Source organism: Camellia sinensis, chromosome 8 (assembly GCF_055761805.1).
Source record: "Camellia sinensis isolate YWXY chromosome 8, ASM5576180v1, whole genome shotgun sequence".
In the NCBI taxonomy this organism is placed as follows: Eukaryota; Viridiplantae; Streptophyta; class Magnoliopsida; order Ericales; family Theaceae; genus Camellia; species Camellia sinensis.
Window position 1 is genome coordinate 25,764,963 of NC_138968.1, and position 21,701 is coordinate 25,786,663.

General features: G+C 34.2%; 1 protein-coding gene and 1 long non-coding RNA gene across 2 annotated transcripts; one reads left to right on the forward strand and one right to left on the reverse strand.

Moving 5' to 3' along the window:
• LOC114289163 (protein IQ-DOMAIN 24) lies at positions 1–8,268 on the reverse strand. The gene is made up of 4 exons (XM_028232831.2): positions 7,506–8,268; positions 1,603–1,803; positions 1,236–1,313; positions 1–1,075 (listed from the first exon to the last, which is right to left on the reverse strand). Exons 1-4 carry the CDS (start codon positions 7,944–7,946, stop codon positions 383–385), a joined length of 1,413 nt encoding a protein of 470 aa, XP_028088632.2. The 5' UTR covers positions 7,947–8,268; the 3' UTR covers positions 1–382.
• A 9,313-nt stretch (positions 8,269–17,581) lies between these two features.
• LOC145796496 (uncharacterized) lies at positions 17,582–18,320 on the forward strand. The gene is made up of 2 exons (XR_014336962.1): positions 17,582–17,821; positions 17,921–18,320. It is a non-coding gene; the product is annotated as an uncharacterized LOC145796496 (long non-coding RNA).
• The last annotated feature ends 3,381 nt before the right edge of the window (positions 18,321–21,701 follow it).

The following is a 21,701-nucleotide window of genomic DNA, read 5'->3' on the forward strand; positions in this document are numbered from 1 at the left end:
TAAAAAAGAAACAAAATGAATTGTATAAATCAAGACTGAAATGCAATGTAGAAGAAAATACATGGAAAATTAGAGGCTCTCTCTTTAAGAATGTACAAAAACAAAAAAAAGTCAATACTACCAACAGAAGCATCATAGTCTTTCCTATGATCTGAACACACTTATTCAACATTTCTACAACCAACACATGGAAGATCAAAAACAAAGACAAATTCCAAGCCAATCCACAAAAGAAGATGAGCACAGCTGTAACTTTTGTTTCACAATCCATGGAAACAATACAAGAAGGTCCATCAAGCGACATAGACATTGACGATGTCAAGTTAGGTTTTTTTTTTTTTTTTTTTCCCTCAAAAAGTTTGAACAATGGATGAGCACACCTCTAGCGGCTGCCACCAGGACCGGAATTCCCTGCTTTGGTCCTGAATTCACCCCTTTCAGAAATAGTGTCTCCATCCCAAAACCCGCGAACAAAGCTCTTTGTAGAACCAAAATTTTCAACGTGCGTTCTTTGTTTGGGCGCGCTCTGGGACCTGACCCTTGACAGAGATGATTCTGTGTTGGCCATGTAGTTCGGGTGTCCCAAGTAATCGCTAAGGAAGCTTCTAGAACACTCGCTCCTAGAGGGTGTGAAAGGGCCTCTTCTACCACTACTTCCAGGTCTAGACGATGCAGAACACACTTGTGGGCTGTTCTCACTAGTCCACATGGCCGCTCGATCTTCTTCTGTTGCAAACTTTAAGGATGTTAAAGATGAGACGCGTGGATTTTGCTTCTGCGATTTTCTTGATAGAGAGTTGGATGTTGTCACGCACGGATTATTGGAATTCCATGCTGTGACATGCTGTGGTGTGCTAAAGATTTGGTCATGTTGTTTGGAGTTCAAGTGAGGCTTCCAAGTATCCACTTCGAGGATCTTGTCGCTCCTCTCATCGTCAGCGTGCCCAGTTTTTAGTGAGGTGTCCCTTTGGTTGTTCCATGAACATCCTTCCATCCACTGGTCTAACCAATTCGAACCTAAAGGATTCCTTTCTGGGTCAACAGTGTTCTTGATCTTTGATTTTGATTCTGATCTCTGCATTCATGGGAATAAAAGGATTCAAGGGATTTTCCACTAGAATTCATCTCCGTCATTTCCAATTTTTTTTAATTTATTAACTTTTGAAATTAGAAAAATTCAAAGTTAATAATCTTATTTATTTAAAAATGAACATGGAAATCAATTAAGAGAGTACCTTTAGACCTGGGGACCGATCAGATTTTGTACTAAACGCACGAAATGGCTTTTCGTATTTTTTGGGAGTTGCAAGGCCCTGCAGGTGCAAAAAATAGCACAGATTGATCACAGATTGATCAAATTTATGGTAGGGAAAAGGCATAACATCGCTGTACTCATGGTTTTAAGCAACAATATCGGGCTAGATATTAGTATCGGCGATACAGTCATACATCAACTGATATCAAAAGTCCAAAATCCCGTTTCTTATCAGTCAATACGTATTTAAAACACTAGTTACGCTCTTAATTCAAAAGTGATTCTACATTACATCAGATAAAAATTATTTCATCGTCCTTGGCTAATTTTAAATGAGAAATACTTACAAGGTGGTGGGATTTGGAGGATTTGCTGCAAGAATGTGAGGGCTCAGACGGGTGAGCACGGTTCGCACAGGCTCGGGCCTGGATTCGAACCATTGCCTGCATTCGCCGGAGCATGTCTGCACTTTGCTTTCTCACAATGTGGCCTCTCACCAATGCCTGAAGTCTTACCAATCCCTTAAGTGCCCTCAGTGCCCTCCTAGCCTTCAAAAATGTCCCCCAAAAGGATTAAACAACCAGAAAACCATAGTCATTACATAAATGAAATCCAGTAACATCATATTTGAATTAGTGATGCATTGTGATGGAAACTAGGGACCCATTGGCACTTTGATTCACTCATTTTAAAATCAGACTAGCATGGAATTTTGGAAAGGTAAGGGTGGGTGGACAAAATCATTACTTCAACTTTAAAAAAATTTCAAAGCATGGGCCTCCAACAGAGTATAATAATGGTAGCCCTATCCTTACTTTTTTTTTTTTATTTATCACTTTGCACATGATCAACACAATTCAAATGTTAACTAAAAACTTCGCAGAAAAAAACAATTATAACAAGTCTCAAGGTCAGTGTAGTGTGAATTATTCTATTCCATTCAATAGACTTGTGTCTACTGCATATGACAAGAGTAAAAGTATGTGATATGTATATGACACTTGTGCCCAAATTAGACACTAACATCATTTAAACTTTACAATGTTCGAAGAAGAAAAAGCTCATATCTGATAGAGTCTTTTTGTCTCAAGTGTCATATAATTTCAATATGCAATATATATCATACAATACACAATACATTTTAAATTTCCGAACATGTCTACATACTCCATACCCAACTTTTAAATACATGTTTCAATCAAGATTGTTAAAATCGGGTTCCCGGGGAGGATCATTAGGAGGGACTTGTGGATCGGATCGTAGAATCGGATCGAGGATCGTAAGATTCTACTTTTAATGCAAATAAAATAAAAAATTTATCGATAATGATAATCTTTGTTACATAATTTTCAAAAGATTAAAGAAATTTGATAAATTTGATATAATGTATATTCTATGTTAACATAAATTAGAGGAGACGTTTGAAAAATGAGTTTATAGTCAAATTTTTTTTTTATATAGATATACATATATATAAGAAATAAATAATTACAAAAAAATTTGGTAGAATCGGGAATCGTAGTAAAATCAGGATCGTATGCGATTCTACATTATTTTATGGCTTAGATTGTAATTACTTTAAGATCCTACTAAATTTAAGATCCTAGTGTGATCTAGATCGTTTTGCCAACTCAAGTCGTAGAATCGTAAGATCCTACAATTCAAATTGGGATTCTGATAACCATGGTTTTAGTATCCAAATATTTAGGTTTGGAAATGATATATGTATAGTATTTTCAACATCAATAATGTGATAGTGACATTTTTAAAAATATAAGTCATCTTAATGGATCATTTGCCTTAAACTGACAAAATAAACACTTGACACATCATTTTGTATTAACTTTTTATATTAGTATTTCATGTTCATATATCACTACTCATTTAGGCTTAGAAAGATTTTGAACACACACCTGCATCGATCTCAATACTCTTATCCGACTCCAGGTAAAATAGTCTGTCCTAACAACATGCAATCGTGATTTAGATCTAACTACATGCTATTTTTATCTCAACAAGAACAAAGGACTCACTTCTGTGAATTTCATCTATGAACCTAGACTTCTTCCTCTTATCTTCTTCCATACAATCTCAAATCAAAATTTTGAAAAACACAATTGTAGTTTGTACTTATCATGGTTGCCAAACATGGGTAGACCAAGTGGTAGTTTAAAAAGTAGTGACTGCAGTGCCAGTAGCAGTAGCTTAACCAGCTTACCCAAACACCTGGCAGGAAGTGAGTGGGTGATTAGGTTCATGAGGCTGATTGGGAATAGGTGAGGAAGTCCTCCTTTGAGAGAGTAGATGGGATCCTTGGGATAGATAAGCTTAAATTAAACCAGAACAGGGTCAAGTTTGTGAAGTGACGAATTTGCCCTTCCGTAAACACAGGTCAAAATGTTGGTAGGATAAGAAAGACAGGGTCGTGTGTATGTTGGACTATGTGTCTAGGCTTGCACAGACATTGTGTAGTGTAGGTTGAATTTGGTCAATACAAGCTTTCACCTCACATGTGACACGTCCACCAGAGTCTTTGCATCTCTCCCCCTACCCACAGTCACCTTTTTTTTTCTTTTTTTCTTTTTGAAAAATATAAAAAATTTGTTTGGCGAATTATTTTTTAAAACAATTTTCAAAATTTTTTTCTAAAAACAATCTAACCTCAGGAAACAACCAAAAGATTTTTAAATTTTCAAAAATATTTTTTGCGCAAAAACAAAAATTATATGCTTTAAACTTTTTTTTTTTTTTAATGAAATATAAAAAATAAAAAACAACCAAACAATCCCTTAATGAGCCCGTTTGGAGTGAATTTTAGCAAATTGTAAACTGATAACCAAAAAGCATAAATTAAAAGAATTTCTCCCATTGTTTCCTAATAATTAACTTTTTTCAACTTATTTAAGTTTTTTTTTTTATAAACTACAAGCAAAAAAACTGAACCAAACACTGTAGCACAAATTTCTAAAATAATATATATATATATAAGTAGCTCCATAAATTGTACCAAGCAGCCCAATGTTTATGATCATCCCATTTTAAAAATCCTTTATTCCAAAACTATCCATGCCATAATACTTGCAGAGTTTGGGCGTCAACTTCATTTGGGAACTTGACTTTTTGGCTAAAAAAGCCAAAAGTTAAATAAAATAAATAACCCACCAAAACAAGCAAGTTAAACACACCAGTTATTCATGTACTTTCATATAATTAAAAATAATAATTCCTAAATACATTAACTTTTTTTTTTATCTCATAAAAAAGTGAAACCCAAATGAGGCCTAACTGTTCTTGTTGATGATAAGTGGGGTTGTATGTGTTCCAATGAAACTTGAAAATTGTGTTAAACTTTTTGTTAAGTTGGTTAGATGTAACTTTTTGTTAAATGTGGCAAGACGGTTAACCAATAGAGGGATTGAATTGGGGTCTCACATGTATTTTATAACATTTCATACCCACTTAGGCCTCGTTTGGAAATATTATTTTTTAGTCAAAAAGTCAAAAAATTACTAAAAAAATTAAAAAGCCAACAACATATACCAAAAAATCAAAGATTTCCTTTTCTCTTTACTTTTTGCACATATTTTCGTAAAAAACTAAAAAGTCATCCCAAACATACTAATTTTTTTTTAATATATATTTTAACTACACTATTTGAGTACTCATTAAATTAATAAATTATTAAAATACAATTAAATATTACTTATATATATATATATATATATTTGTCAATTAATTCAAACACTTTTAACACAAATTTAATTACACTAATGGGATGCTCTAATCCAGCCCTTCCACAACACAAGTATACAATCAGAGAGAGTATATGAAAGCCAATTATAACCAAGTACACATACAGCAATCACATGCTATAAAGGATAACAATGGAATCATTTCCCTCTCATTGACAAAACACACAACCCCACTAGTTTTTGTGCACCCCTTTCTAACTTACTTTTAACCTAAATCATGACCCCTCCAAAAAAAAAAAGTTCAGGTAAATTACACCTTTAATTCATGTAATTTGACTTAAATTTTATTTGATCTCTATTATTTTAAATTAAATAATTTGATTCCTACACTTTAAGTTTAATTTGGTCATTCCGTTCAAATTGGAGGATAAAATTAATTTGGAACACTTGTCAATGTCTTGAGGTATACATGTAGAAAAAATTAACGAAAATTTAGACAAAAGGAGAATTGAAATTATAATGTAATGATCAAATAATATGGACTAAAGTGAAATTTGACTCAAAATATAACGAAAAGTGTAATTTATCCAAGAAGTTCAATTACTTCCCTACATAATGAAGAAAGAAAAATGCTAAAATCAGTGATTAATATTAGTAAATGTGCAAAATAATTATTTAAATATATAAAAAGAGTACAAAAAAATTTTAAATAATAATAAAAAAAAAAGGCAAAAGAATATATGAAGTGTTAATTTTACTTTTAACTTGCACACTATTATTATATTTTTTCAATTTCATTTTCAAACTATCAATTTCATCTATTTAATCCTTAATGTTTGTAATTTTTGTTTATGTGGTCTAATTGACGACAATTATATAATTTAATGGGCAAAATATAATTTTATAATTTGAACAACTTATAATTTGCTTATGGGGCGTAGTTTGTTCCAAATAATAACAAAAATGAGTGTTTTGTCGTCACTTTTTATACTCTATTTGGTTCATCAAAATGAGATAGAATGCAATGGTGATTTTTTAATCTTTCTTAGGACTATTCCCTTAAAATGGTGAAAGATGATTCAATTCGTAATGTATTTGTCATTATTTTTTTAATCTATCCAAATAATTCTTCCATGGAATGATCATTTCATCCCAATCAACTAAATACTACCTAAGTTGTTAACATTTTTTTCTATGAAATTAAATTTTAACCGTAAGTGAGTTGTATAATGGTCTCCAATTAAATCATATGATAAAAAATTATAAATTTTAATTTATCAAAAAAAAAAACATAAATTTTAAAGACTAAATAAATGAAATTAACAATCCAAAAATAAAATAAGAAAAATAGTGCTAGTAAGCGATAAAAAGTAAAATTAACACAGTGGCCTCGGTTGGGAAGTTGGTTATTTTAGTAAGTTATTTTAGTTTTTTATTATTTTAATAAGCTAAAATATTTGTATTTGAGAAGAGAGTTGAATTTTTTGTAATTGGATATGATGTTTACGAGATAAAAAGTGAAATAATTATGAATTTGATGCGACATTTTTGTCTTATTGACTATTTTAACTTAATTTATCATTTTTTGAATTTTAGTCCACAAAAAAAAAAAAAAAAAAAAAAAAATCTTTTCCCAAACACTCCCACTAAATCATATTTTGGCATCAATATCAACTCGACTCGGTTGTGCCAAAAGCTAATGTGTGGCATCACCCCTTCATCCCAATTTTAACATGAAAACCCTGATTTTTTTTTATTTATTTTTTTTCAATTAAAGCATCAAGGTGGAATGACCTTTTGAGTTCAAATTTTAAAAATAATATAATAATAAATTTGATAATTTGTCACACTAAATTTTCATTAAAAGTTTGGGTAAAGATGCTCCAAGGGTTAAGTGAAATATATATTAAAATTTGAAAAATTTTATAGTTATTTGATCTTAACAAGAGTTCAATAAAAACGTTGGCAAAATTTAATAATAAAAAAAAAAATATCACAATTAACTTCATAATTTTAGAATAGTTATAGTGATTTATTTTTTAAAGATATGATTTTTTTTTAAAAAAATCATAAGAGCTGCAAGGCTAAGTTTGGGATGTTCCAAAAAAGCCAAAAAGTCAAAAAGTTACTCAAAAAGTTAAAAAGTTAACAGTATTCACCAAAAGTCAACAATTACGGCTGCACAACTCCCAATTCAAATTTTTCCCTACAAATCAATTTTTACAATTTTTTATTACACATTTTCCAATAAAAAGTCAAAAAATTAACCCAAACATTCATATTTTCAACCTCAATTTTTTAGTCCAAAAAGACAAAAAGTGCACTTATTTAGTCTTCCCAAACTTGACCTAAGATTGATGTTTCATGGCTTTACATTATAAACACAATAAATTTTCTGTGTTTTTTTTTATATATAAAAAAAAAGACAATTTTATTTTGTTTTTAAAACCAAAGACCCCGACCACCAGAATTGCCAGGTCAGCCAAACAGACCCCTGTAATTCCGAGGAAGCAAAAGGGTCAATATAGGGAACGAAAAGTGTGGCCAGAATCACTAACCAGATAAGCTCTGAACGCCGACTGAATCCTCACCGCCGCAGCCCCTTCCCTCCACCGATCACTCCCTCCACCGTACGCTGCCGCTCTACTCCGACCACCACCACTAGTTAGCCTCACAACCTCCGCCGCCGCATGCGCCGCCGCGAGAGCAGCCTCAGCCACCGCCGCTGTCGCCGCCGCCACCGCAATCGCGTGCTTGTTGGCGTCTACTGCTTCGGCATAATTATTAGAGGCGGCCTCGGGATAGGACGATGATCCTCTGGCCCTACTACCACTGTTGTTGTTGTTGTTGCGATCATTGTTGGCGTTGAAAGATCTGATAAAACCCCACTTTTTCTTTTCCTTTTTGGCCTGAGAAAATTCCGAGGATGGGGCAGAATCATCGGAGGAGGACTTTTTGGCACCTAAAAGCGCCCGGAGCCATCTCGATGTTTTGCCCATCTCTCACCGCCGGTGAATCGCCGGACGTTTGCAGGGTTGGATTTGTGCCAGCACCACCAGCATATTTACAAGAGAAATAGACAGAGAGAGAGAGAGAGAGAGAGAGAGTGAAGAAAGAGTGAGAGGTGTATGTATATGTAATGTGCATGAGGAGGAGAGTGTATATAGACGCGATTGTGGTGATGATAAAACACGCGCGGTCGTTTTCAGAGACGCCGGTCGACTGGGGCAGTTGTGGTGGTGACGGTGGAGGAAGTCACTAATCTTATAATAGTCGTATTAAAAGCAAGGACATGATGTGTCCGTTAAATGTGAAAATAACAAATGGGTCAACAATAAAGTAATGCCCATAAATTGGCATATCAATTATTATTAAGGTATTAATAGATAATTGTGATATAGTTTTATTAGTTTTAAATTTTTATAATTTATATAAGAAAAATATTATAAATTTTAAATAATTTAATAAATCTTTTATTAAAATTTTATGAGACTCATACAAACTCATATGTAGTATGTGAAAAATTTAATAAAAAATTTAATAAATTATTTAAAGTCTCTAACTTGAGAAGAGTATAATTTTAAAATTAGAATATTAATTTATTAATTAGTATAATAATTTATACATATAACACTATCAATTTGCTAAACTCGTTATTAGAATTCCTATCATAAATTAAAATTACTTAGATCGTTATATTGATATTATCATTATATTTAAAATTTATTCTATCATTAGGTGTAGACGCTTGTAACTAAGTTTAGGTAAGAATCATCATTTGATCTGAATATTCGCGGTCTGATGGTCTTTTATTATGTTCAAGTTTATATCTCAAGCGGGTTAGATTAGCCCGAATGAGATTTGCGTTGGGCTCAGCTTGGACTTAGGGTTTCATGCTCAACTTCGGCCCCATCATTTTGCCCATGGGATTAGTTCATTGTACAGTGAAACGTGGTCAATCATGACGATCTGAGAGCCCGTCAGAAAATATGAAAAAAAAATAGTGCAGAATATTTTTGCCTCTTAAATTATCATTCAAAAATGGATTCAACCCATATTATTTTAATAATATCAATTTTATGTATATAAATTGTTTAATTTTAGATCAATTTTACCTATATTATTAGTTGTGTTTATAAACAAACAAAAGTTAATGACATGACATCGAAATTTTATTTTACCCCTCAAACTATCTATAAAATATCAATTAGACTCCCAAACTTTTAATCATGGGTCTAATTAATATTTTGGAGATAGTTTGGGATAAAATAAAATTTCCAATAAAGTTTGGATGCCACATTAGCAACTGATCTGAACACGTGTTTGTTGTTATCTGATCGACTTAATTTTTTGCAGAGATGATGTACTTGATGAATCTTAAAATATGAATGGTATACATTATCAAAACAAAGCCTAAAAATGAGTTCAATGGGCCAGACAAGACTGGAGAGAAGCCAATCCTTAAGTGAAACTGAAGTGGAGTCTTTTCGATTTCAAAGATAACTCGACCAATTCAGTTCGATCTAGTAGATCCACTAAATAGTCAATTCATTTTTGAAATCCATATATATAAATTAATCTAACATTCTTAATATTGACGAGATTAAACTAGTTTAGACCTTATTTAATATAGATTGCATAAGTTTTTTTTAAAATGCAATTATTACATGTACATAAAATTTGATCATTAAATTGAACACAACTCTCTCATACGAGGTATAACCCATACATTCTAAGAAGACCTATCTCTTATGGCACACTTGAGTTTGATTATGTGATAAAAAACTGTGCGCTTAAAAATTCAATAAAATGTGAAAAAAAAATTATTAGGAATAAGAATGCACAATAAGACTAAGAATTGGCTTAATGAAGATGTCATGATAAATTATTCAATACTCTATTTAACTCATTAATTGGGGCCATTTCCCTAAATAAGCCAAAATAATAAAGGAATTCCCAAACTAAGCCTAGTTTTGAAAGATTTCCCAAAATGAGCTAACTCGCGGTTCACAATCGCGAGTTCAACACTTTTCCACCCCTGTCGCCTGAAACCTGCAAAAGTTGAAACTCGCTGTTAGGAAAAGCGAGTTTGATTAAGAACTCGCTGTTAGAAAACGCGAGTTTGATTAAATTTCTTTCCTTTGAACTCGCTTTTTACAAGCACGATTTCATGCGAAATCGCTTTTTCAAAACACGAGTTCATCAAAAAATAGAATTCTTCTGAACTTGCTGTTCATAACCACGAGTTTAGACCAAATATTTTTTCTTTAAGTGAAATTGTGGTTCACAACCACGATTTTAGAACTTCTATTTAAACCCCCCCAGCCCCGTGTTTTCCATTCACGCTTTCTTCTCCTCTCCACTGTTGTCTCTCTCTCGCTCTGTACTCTCTGTTCTCTCTCGCTCTTTACTCTCTGTTCTCTCTCTCTCTGGAGCTCGCTGCTCTCTCTCTCTCTCTGGAGCTCCCTCTGATTGATTCAGTACTGTCTCTCTCTCTCGTTGGTATGGTTTCTATCATCTACTTTACTGTGAATAAATTAGGATTAGAGTTTAAATTTGTGAATATATTTATGTTTGTGAAAATTTGAATAAATTAGGGTTAGGGTTCATGAATGTGGGGTTAGGGTTAGGGTTTATATTTGTGAATAAATTAGGGTTAGGGTTCATGAATGTGGGGTTAGGGTTAGGGTTTATATTCGTGAATAAAATGTTGTGAAATCAGAAATAATAAATTTGGGTTACGATTTATATTTGTGAAATTTTTGTTCAATGTGTGAAATAATAAATTTGTTGAATTTGTTTACGGTTTATAATAAATTAGGGTTACGGTTTATAATAAATCAGAAATAATGAATTTATTACGGTTTATAATAAATTAGGGTTACGGTTTATATTTGTGAAATAATAAATTGGGGTTAGGGTTAGATAATTTGTTGAATGTGTTGAATTTTAATTATAGATAATTTGTTGAATTTGTTTAATTATAGATAATCTGTTGAATTTTAATTATAGATAATCTGTTGAATGTGAAATATTTTGCTATAGATAATTTGTTGTTGAATTTGTTGAATGTGTTTAATTATAGATAATTTGTTGAATTTTAATTATAGATAATCTGTTCAATGTGAAATCTTAAATTTTAAATTAGGGTTAGGGTTAGGGTTAGGGTTTATATTTGTGAAATCTGTTTAGAAATCTGTTGAATGTGAATGTTGAATGGTTTATATTTATCTTAAATCTGTTTATAATTGTGAAATCTGTTGAATGTGAAATCAGATTTGTATTGAATGTGAAATCAGATTTCTGTTCAATGTGAAATCTGTTGAATGTTGCATCTGTTTAGCAAAATTTAAATATTATGTTTGAAATAAGAAAATGAGGGTTATGGTTTTCTATTAAATGTGAAATCAGAAATGAGGGTTTTGGTTTTGAATTAGGGTTTTGAATTGATGAATGTGAAATCATTTTTCAATTAACGGTTTTAAATTGTGAAATCAGAAATGAGGGTTATGTCAGAAATTAGGGGTTAAGAAATTTATGATAAGTTAAAATTTTTAAATAATGTTATATAATTTTTTTTTAGGAACAAATAATTTTTACGTAATGAATAGATAATTATCTATAATAATAATAATTACATAAGAAAGAGAAACGTTAATTTGGCTGTAAAAATTATTATTAATTAGGTGATGTGGAGCAGTAATAACTTAAAATTAATAAAGCAACAAAAATAATTTTGTTCTAACTTTCAATTTTTTAAGTAAGAATAAGAAATTGAAAAGTAATGAACAAAATTTGTGATAAGAAATTGCTATGGAAGTTTTCTCATCATTTTGGCCAGGAAAGATAGGGATATGGCAAAATAGAAAAGTCAGATAACTGAAGTGTAGGCCTGCTTAATATTTTCTATGGGTGACCCTTTAAGTAGTACACTAAAATTTTATTAACAAATTAAAAATCTAACTACTTAGAATGTTGACCCAAAAATAAAAAATAAAAGAAAACCTTAAAATATGCCATTGATGCCACATGCCCCTACGATAAGAAAAATTGGTTTGACTAAATTTATGCACTAAATTCAAATGTAATCGTGGTTAAATATAAAAAGTATAGTTTACTTGAATTTCTTGCCCCATTTACGGTTGAATTTCATTTTCGAGTTTTTCCTCCTTAAAATTCATGACATTCCCTTTTATAAATTTGATATAAATAAATGACTTTTTAGAAGTGATCTACAAAAAATTGATATAAACATTAGAGGTCGAATAATTTGATCCACAAAAAATTAGAAGTCAAAACATTACTTTTTACCTCTTTGCCAAAAGAGGCCTTCCAAGTTGTCATGGAAAATGCTATTATGAAAACATTTGATATAAAAAAAAAAAAAAAAAAAACAAATTTGTTTAGGAATTATGTTTGAAAAAATTAAAATATTTGATTTATAAAATGAGTCATTATTGATAATTTTGACCCACTTGAATTATCCAATTGACTTATTCTCTATGCGCCTGCATTATGTTTATTCAATTAAGTTATAACTTTTTATGATAGTCGAATGTCTGAATCAGTTTACGTATTTATCAACTAATCTTACAATCCACACCAAACGTCCATTCCACGTAGATCCGACAAATCTCAATTAATGAAACATACTGAGATTTCAACTTGAGATCTGAAAGGAGCATACTTAATTTCTAATACATAATAAGAGCTCTTTAATATTAATGAAACTCAAGTTTGACTCGCTTCAGGTCGATAATTTTTTTGTTATGTTATTTCCCTGAGTTATTTCCTACGTTATTTCGGATGAGGTTATTTCCCTAAGTTAGGGAATAATGTCATAGGAAATAATCTATCAAATAACTTTGTCATTAAGGTCCCTATTGGCAGAAGGAATAATGTCAATAAAAGTAAATTCTCTTTAATTGTCCACAAATCTCACTAATTTGACCACCAGTTATAAAAAATGACGTGAACAATGTTTGAAATTAAAATTAAGTGCAAGTCATACAAAATCAGTCGAGTTATTTGAACTCAATGAAAAAAATAATAATTTCATAGAAAAAGTTACACTATGATTTAAGATTTGTGTATGACTTGTGCAGTTTTGTCCAATCGCACTGAATAAATACAATACTTCATACAAATTATAGTATAAAATTATATGAACAGAAAAATAAAAGAAGAATCTTCGTAATGTCTTCATATTCAAAATTATTGATATATCTGTCTAGGTTACAAATCACGCTTTTAAGGAAATTTTATTTATACAAAAATTTTGAAGTAATTACTTTTTTAAAGTAAATCTGATTAAGAAAATTTGATTTATACATAACCATGCTGTGGTTAAGTAATTCTTTCTATCTTCAGAAAACGTGGTTGCAAACCACGGTTTTATTGTTGACCCGTGAATAATAATCACTTCTAAGCAAAATGTAAAAATTCAACAAAGAATTCAAAATCAGCACTCATTCTTGTTTGCCACAGACACTCACAAACACTCTCTCTATCCCTCTTTTTGACACACACACCCACAACACTCACACTTACATCAAACATATAGGCTTTTTAATATATATAAATTTTATTTTGTAAAATTCATACCAATATTTTATTATTATATATATATATATAATAATAATTGATAATAGCAAATAATAATCAACTATATAAAATGATTATTTTTTGACTTTAATTCTTAAAATGTAAATTTTTTTTTTTAGGTAAATTACACTGACACCCCTGAGGTTTATTTGAAAAAAAAAATTCATTGGAACAAAAAAAAATAATTTGAAAAATAAATTATTTCAAAAGATACATTAAATTAAAAAATAATTAATTATTCTGAATTGTATAAAATAAAATTTATATATATTAAAAATTATATATGTTTCATGTGAGTGGAAGTGTTGTTGGTGTCTGTGTCAGACAAAGAGATAGAGAGAGTGAGTGTCAGTGTCTGTGACAAATAAGAGGGAGTACTGGTTTTGATTTTTTGTTCAAAATGTGTTTTGAAAACACGTTTTTACATATTTTACTTACAAGCGTGGTCACGAATATGTATAAATCAAATTTCTTTATGTATAAATCAAGTTTACCAACACTTTATAATTTATATAAGGTCACAACCTAGGGCCATTTCCCAAAATAAGTCAAAATACTAATTCAATTCCCAAACTAAGCCTAGTTTTGAAAGAATTCCCGAAATAAGCTAAGTCGCGGTTCACAACCACGATTTCAACATTTCTGGGCCTGTCCCGCGTGGAATTTGGAAAATCTTAAATTCGTGGCTAGAAAACGCGATTTTGATTAAGAAATCGCGGTTACAAAACGCGGTTTTAATTAAAAAAAATTTATTATGAACTCGCTGTTCTGAATCACGATTTTAGCCTAAAAAAATTTTCTTCTGAACTCGCTGTTATAAACCACGATTTTAGTCCAAAAAAATTTTGTTCTGAACTTGCTGTTATAAACCACGATTTTAGCCAAAATTATTTTTCTTCTGAACTTGCTGTTATAAACCATGACTTTATCCAAAAAAAAAAAAAAAAGACTTGTGTACTCAAAACATATATATTAAAATGTGAACAAAGCATCACTTATCTTGTTGGTAGCTGAAGTGGTAGTGCAATGGTAATGCCGAGGTAGTTGTTTGAAAATTGAGTTTTTTGAAAATTGAGAAGGAGTTGGCGTGGTTTGAACCCACGCCTCTGCCTGGGCATCACCATTGCACTACCACTTGAGCTACCAACAACATAAGTGATGTTCTGATCACATTTTAATATATATGTTTTGAGTACACAAGTCCTTTTTTTTTTGGGATAAAATCGTGGTTTATAACTGCGAGTTCAGAAGAAAAAAATTTTTTGGCTTAAATCGTGGTTTATAACAGCGAGTTCAGAACAAAAAAATTTTTGGCTAAAATCGTGGATATGTGCATATCTGATGAGAAGTATCGACCATACATATGATACACTTATCTAGGTGTCAAGTGTCTGATATGGTTACTTGATTTGTTTTCAAGAATCCATGTAACACAGACATTTTTTATACATTTTAAATTACAACTTCAGAAGTAAAATAACAAGTCCTTATAAAATTAAGATGTTCATCACACAAATAAAATTATATTTATTTAATGATTACAAATGTTGTTACTTTCTAATTTCTACAAAATTAATACAAAATTAATAAAGTTGTTTTTTGACCTAAAATTTAGTTGAATTACATTTAATGTGCACAAGACCATAATCTTACTCATAATAAGTAATGTAAAAAGCATAGCATAAGAGGATGACGTTAATTTTTTCATAAGTTGTAAGATGTATTTCTTAAAAAGCTAAAAAATCTAAACCATTATCATTATTTTAACTCATATCTTAATTAAAAAATCAATAATGAATGTTGGATTATAATTGATGATTACTTAAATACAGTTTTTGCGTCACAAGTAATTGTAATTGAATGAGTATAATTTCATATAATTCTTTTACAAGTACAAGGAGATATAAGTATATTGTTGCTATTTTAATATTTTTTGTCTTAATTGAAGCAAGTATATGGAGACTGTTCCAATTATTTTCTACTGGGGGAGAAACATAATTCGGGATCCTGATGAAGGCGTAGCATATGATGCTGAGCGGAAAGGGATATATGCAGTGCAAATTGGCACCACGCTTAGCAATTTGGAGGAGATGTTTACGTCAAAGGTGGCAAGTTACGGGGAAAGTGTCCGATTGACCTTCAAATATAGATATCCTTATCGCCAGTGGCAAGCACACAACAAATACAAGATATTACCGATCAATCACGATGAGGCGTTGAACACCGTATTAAGTATCGGTGCAAGTTTTCAAGCACCAATTTGTTTGGAAGTCTACATTGATAAAGAGATTGTACACAATATCCGGAACATGACACATATGGATTCTCGTCCGTTCACTACATTGCTGACGCATGGGATTGACACAACAGCGTTTCAGTCTCCTATGTATGAATCAGATCAATGTTATCCATTGGGCTACACATAACAGTCATTTCAGGGCCATGGTGTAGAATCAAGTTCACGTGGTGGATATGGTTATGAATTTGACAGTAACACACAAGATGTGCCGACATGCAGCCATCATACCACTCCGGTTGAAGTTACTGGTAATATAGCTGAAACAGTGAACGATGTGCAGTTTGCTGACAGTGACATGTACGGTCCTGATGTCGCCCTAAACGATGATGACAATGAAATGTGTGAGGAAGAAAATGTATTAGGCGGATCAGATGATGATGATGATGAAGAATATGATGCCCAGGCTCCCGTTGAACCTGAAAATGCCCCCATTCCACCTAGAGTTGAAATCCCTTTCTATGACAACATTCACATGGGTGGTGATTTTGAGATTAGTACCCGTGATGTCGTTCCCCGTAACCGGATTTGGAGTGCTGAAAATCCAGAGTTGGACAGAGGAATGGTTTTTGTTGATAAGAAGCAACTTCTATATGCTGTGAAATTGTACCATGCAACAAATAATCGAGAGTATAAGGTCGTAACCTCCAAGCGAGACCTTTGGGTGTCTGCTTGCAAGCACGACTGCAGTTGGTGGTTGCGTGCATCTCTTAGTAGGAAACATGGTCTTTTTGAAATAAAGCAGTACAGGGGTCCTCACCATTGTTTATACCTACGAATGAACAGGGACCACACTAATATTAACTCCAGTTACATTGCTTCTCATATTTTGGGACAAGTTGCGGTTAGTATAAAAAATAAATGTTTACATATACATACATATTTGTTTGTTTATAGTGTTCACATCTAGATAATCCAACTCATATTTGATTGTCGTATGCAGAATGAACCTGATATGCCAATTAAGAATGTCATCGAAGATATAAAAAAGACCATGAACTATAGTATATCATACAAGAAGGCATGGCATGCAAGGACAAAGGCAATTAAAATGGTATTCGGTGATTGAGATGAATCATACAGGCAATTGCCTAAATTCATGCATGCATTACAGACATCTAATCCTGGCACCATCGTGACATGGAAGCATAGATATACCAGGCATGCAACCATTATACCCGTCTTCCACTTTGTTTTCTGGTCTTTCAAACCCGTCATCGATGGCTTTAGATATTGTAGGCCTGTTATAACTATAGATGGTACATTCTTATACGGTAAATACACTGGTGTGTAACTTGTAGCAACGATTGTCACTGTCAATGGCAAAATATTACCGCTTGCATTCGCTGTTGTCGACAGGGAGAGTTTGGAGTCTTGGTCGTTCTTCATTCAAAATATCAAGGAACATATTGTCATGGACCGACAGGGAGTGACTTTGATATCTGATCGAGCTGAGAGTATTTTAGCTGCTGTGAGGCGGCATTGGCTGAATCCCTCGCTCCAATTTGTTGGATATCATCGGCACTGCCTTCGACATGTTTGCAGTAACTTTAACACACATTTCAGAAATAAGGAGCTCAAACAACTTCTGTGGAAAGCAGGGAGTACTGATCAACGACGAAAGTGTAATGGTTACTTAGACCAGATACAGGCTATTAACCAAGAAGCCATCGATTGGGTCCACAAGATGAATCCTGAGGATTGAGCCCTTGCATATGACGGTGGATATCGTTGGGGGGTATTGACCAGTAATGATGCAGAGTGTTTCAACAGCGTATTGAAAGGTGCAAGGAACTTACCTATTTCAGCTATGGTTGAATTCACATTTCGACGACTCGTCAAATATTTTGACGAGATGGGAGCCCAAGCTGAAACAGATGTACGCAATGACTTCCAATACCCTAGAGAGATGCAAAGAACTATGGAGGAGGGTATCGCAAGGGGAAATACTTTCAAGTTGATATCGTATGACAGGTTAGTTTGTAATGTGAAAAAATTATTATTATTATGTTGTTAAGTTAATTACATCTAAAAACATGAACTTGATTAGTTTGTTTCAATATTATCTTATAGGCCCCGCCGTGTATTTGAGGTGCAAACATCTTTTCGCCGTGGACGAGGTTGCAATAGACAGATTGTGCGGATGAATCAACCCACGTGCAGTTGTGGGAAACTAAATTCAACCCAATACCGCATGAAGATTATTGGGATGATCCGCAGTGGACCTTAATGCCTAATGACCTTCGTCTGCGAGAAGTAAAACGGGGTCGTACATCTATGGCTCGTATTCCGAATGAGATGGATATATCAGACAGACGTTTGACAGCTCGTTGCAGTGAGTGCCACCAGACAGGTCATGGCAGGCGAACATGTCCGGTGCGACTTGGTCGATGAAGACTATGTAATACTTACATGTTGTAATATATCATTTTGAAATTCTTCATTTGTAATAGATCATTTAATTATGTATTTTTAAATTCTTTATTTGTAAACGGGGTCGTACATTTGAAGTGTGTATTACAAAATGTGTACTTGAGTAAAAAATGTGTAATGCAAAATTGAAAATGTGTACAATTTATTCAAACTTTTATAATTTATTGAAAATGTGTACAAGTTTTTCACGGAGTACTTGATTCGAAATGTGTATTACAATATTCTATACTTAATCACGTAGTTCTTCTACCATTTCAAAGTTTCATATTTTTGAATAAATTAAATATCGAATGCTGCAATCATTGTTTACATTTTATAATTTAAAAAAGTTACAAATTTTAAAAAAAATAACCTATTATAAATTAAAATTTTAAAAATTGGAATGCTGCGGTCTTTGTTCACAATTACAAAATTTTATATGTATTTTGCAAAATTTATAATTTATTCAAACTTTTAGCATTACAATTTAAATATTTCAGTTTTGTCAAATATGCCATAAATGTAATCATTAATTTCGAATTGCTTCCGTGTAAGTGGCACATAAATTTGTCTTTTTCTCGAACCCATAACATTTACTTCATTGTATTTTACATCGTTCAGTACAAAATCAATAATTACAGTTTTCTCTGTTATTATGTTATGATTAAATGAGCTTTTGATATGGATTAATAATTTCAGTTGTACATGCTTCATGGCACATGTACCTGAGGAGGTTCCACTATTCAGACAGGCACATCGGGCTGACAGTATGTGGGACCGTCCGATATGCAATAACGTTTGTTGCACTTTACGGCTACAATTAAAATACATTGCATTTTGTTGTATATTTCGGGATAATGTTATTATTTGAACTGGTAATTCTGTTGTGCAGGATGAGGCACGCACCGTGTTGACATGCCGTCGGGCAGATTCTGGATTGTGGGAGCATCCGTTGGACCATAGAGTCTTGCAGTATCTATTACGCGCGGGATTCTATGGTGTGTATCGTATCAGGCACATTCGACTGGACCACGCACTCATCACTGCTCTCATTGAGAGGTGGCGCACAGAGACTCATACATTCCATTTCCTGATCGGGGAGGCCACCGTCACGTTGCAGGACGTATCCATCCTATATGGTCTTCGGATTGATGGCCGAGCAGTTACTGGACTTGACTCTTCTCTCGCGACGAAGCAGTGGATAGCCCTATGTGCTGAGCTATTGGGAGTAGCACCTACACCAGCAGATTTACAAGCAGGTAGAGTGAGGGTGAGGTGGCTGGCCGAGCACTTTGCTCATCTTCCAGATCATGCTCCAGATGAGTTGGTACAGCAGCATACCCGAGCATATATTCTGTGGCTTATTGGGGGGGTACTTCTCCCTGATAAGTCACAGAACCTGGTCAAGCTGATGTACTTGCCATTGCTGAGAGACATTGAGGAGATTGGGCAGTACAGCTGGGGTAGCGCGACTCTGGCATGGTTGTATAGGATGCTATGTCGAGCAGCTCAGGTGGGTACGAGGGAGATTGGAGGACCACTTGTGTTGCTACAGGTTAGTAACAATTTTATTACATGTCAATTCATATTTATAACCATATATCAGTATTGTAATTGTATTCAAACTATTGCAAATTTGGACATGGGAGAGATTAATTCGCATTGCCCCGTCTAGGCGGCAACCGATTGGTCCTAGTGAGCTTCCTATGGGTGAGGGGGACATGCAGTTGCCCACCGGACCGCGAGCTAGCCGGTGAAGGGTTGACATGGGCCATGAGGTCGTCTCGACCCACGTAGTGGTAGTTTATAGAGACCAGCTGGACCGCATGATCGAGGGCGAGGTATGAACTTTTTTGATTGCGTTTTAGTTGTCTTCTTTATTGTATATGTTTTGAGTTTACGAGCAAAATTTTAATTATTTGTCGTCATTGTAGTTTATCTGGCAGCCTTACGCTGGGGTCCTCGATACGCTCCCCGACTACTGCCGACTGGGTCAGGAGATATGGATGGCGAGAGTGCCACTTATTTGTTTTGACGTGGTTGAGTGGCATCTCCCCCATCGTGTCCTCCGACAGTTTGGTCGGGTGCAGTCTGTGCCAGATCGGTTCGACACTGAGTGGCAGTTGCACGTCATTGATAGGCGTGGCCGAGCTGGCACTGACTGACGTCTGTTTTTTATACGATATATACAGTTGTGGGATGCCCGCCGGGACAGTATTGTACAGGCTGACTGCAGCGATGACGTGATCCCCTCTTCCGACCCTTACATGTTGTGGTATCGGCGACATACACACCTACTAGTCGGGAATCCGAGCCATGTGTCTGAGTCTGGATATCAGGGAGTTGGCCCTTATCTTGAGGCATTGGTGAGTATCATATTATGTGTCAGATAATTATTAAAATCATACTTGATTTACATTCAGCGAACTGTAGCCTAATAATACGTCTGAATGTTTGTTCAGGTGGCTGGAGCTGGGAGGTCGTTTCACTTGGCTGAGGACGCCCATTTGAGACGTGACGCACAGCATGCCTTGGAGGCCGTTGCAGAGATTCGGGAGTTACTGTACCAGGCATTCCAGGTTGCCCATCGGGGAGATCGTTTGCATTTCGGCCACTACGGTGTACACACTTCAGCAGGTGCTCCAGACACATCAGCGCCGTCCACGTCAGCACCTTCCACTTTAGCGCCTGCCACATCAGCTCCTTCCACACTGCCTTCGACTCCACCACATACTACCCCATACATATCTACAGATTCCCTCGACGTACTTCTTACGCAGCATACTGGCATACCTTATGTGCCTGACCTTGATTGGACACCGCCCCGATACATGCATGACGTTGTTAACCCACCCACCCAGTTACCACCACCAGACAGTTCGACCGCGACCATGAGTACACATGATGCAGTTCTCATTGACATCTCCCACGTTGACGCTGAGGGCCATATTGAGCCCCCTCCAGAGCGCGCGGGAGAGGCCGAGGTTTTGGTCGTGGCGGACGTCGCGGCAGAGGTCGGGGTGCCGGCAGAGGCAGAGGTCGAGCTCCAGCTGCAGATCCTGATACAGTTGCACCAGATGATGGAGTTTCACAGCTCACAGCAGTATCCGATCTTCCGCCACAGCCAGGATCAGGGGCAGCACATGCAGTACAGGGGGAGTCACAGTCACAGGCTCCACAGCAGCCAGATATTCAGAGAGTCTACCGCAGGAGACCGATGAGAGAGGTCCACGGTCGGGGTTGTGGGACTGAGGGCAGGTTAGGGCATTAGCGGGTGTGCTGTGGAGTGTATAGTTTATTTTATTTATAGTTTTTGTTATAGTTTTTGTATATCAAACTTGTACAGATGATGTAAATGTGTCATACTTATTTCTTCGGAAAATATAATTTCACAATTTTTTATTCTTACTTGTTTTGATGATTTCCATACAAATGAAAACGA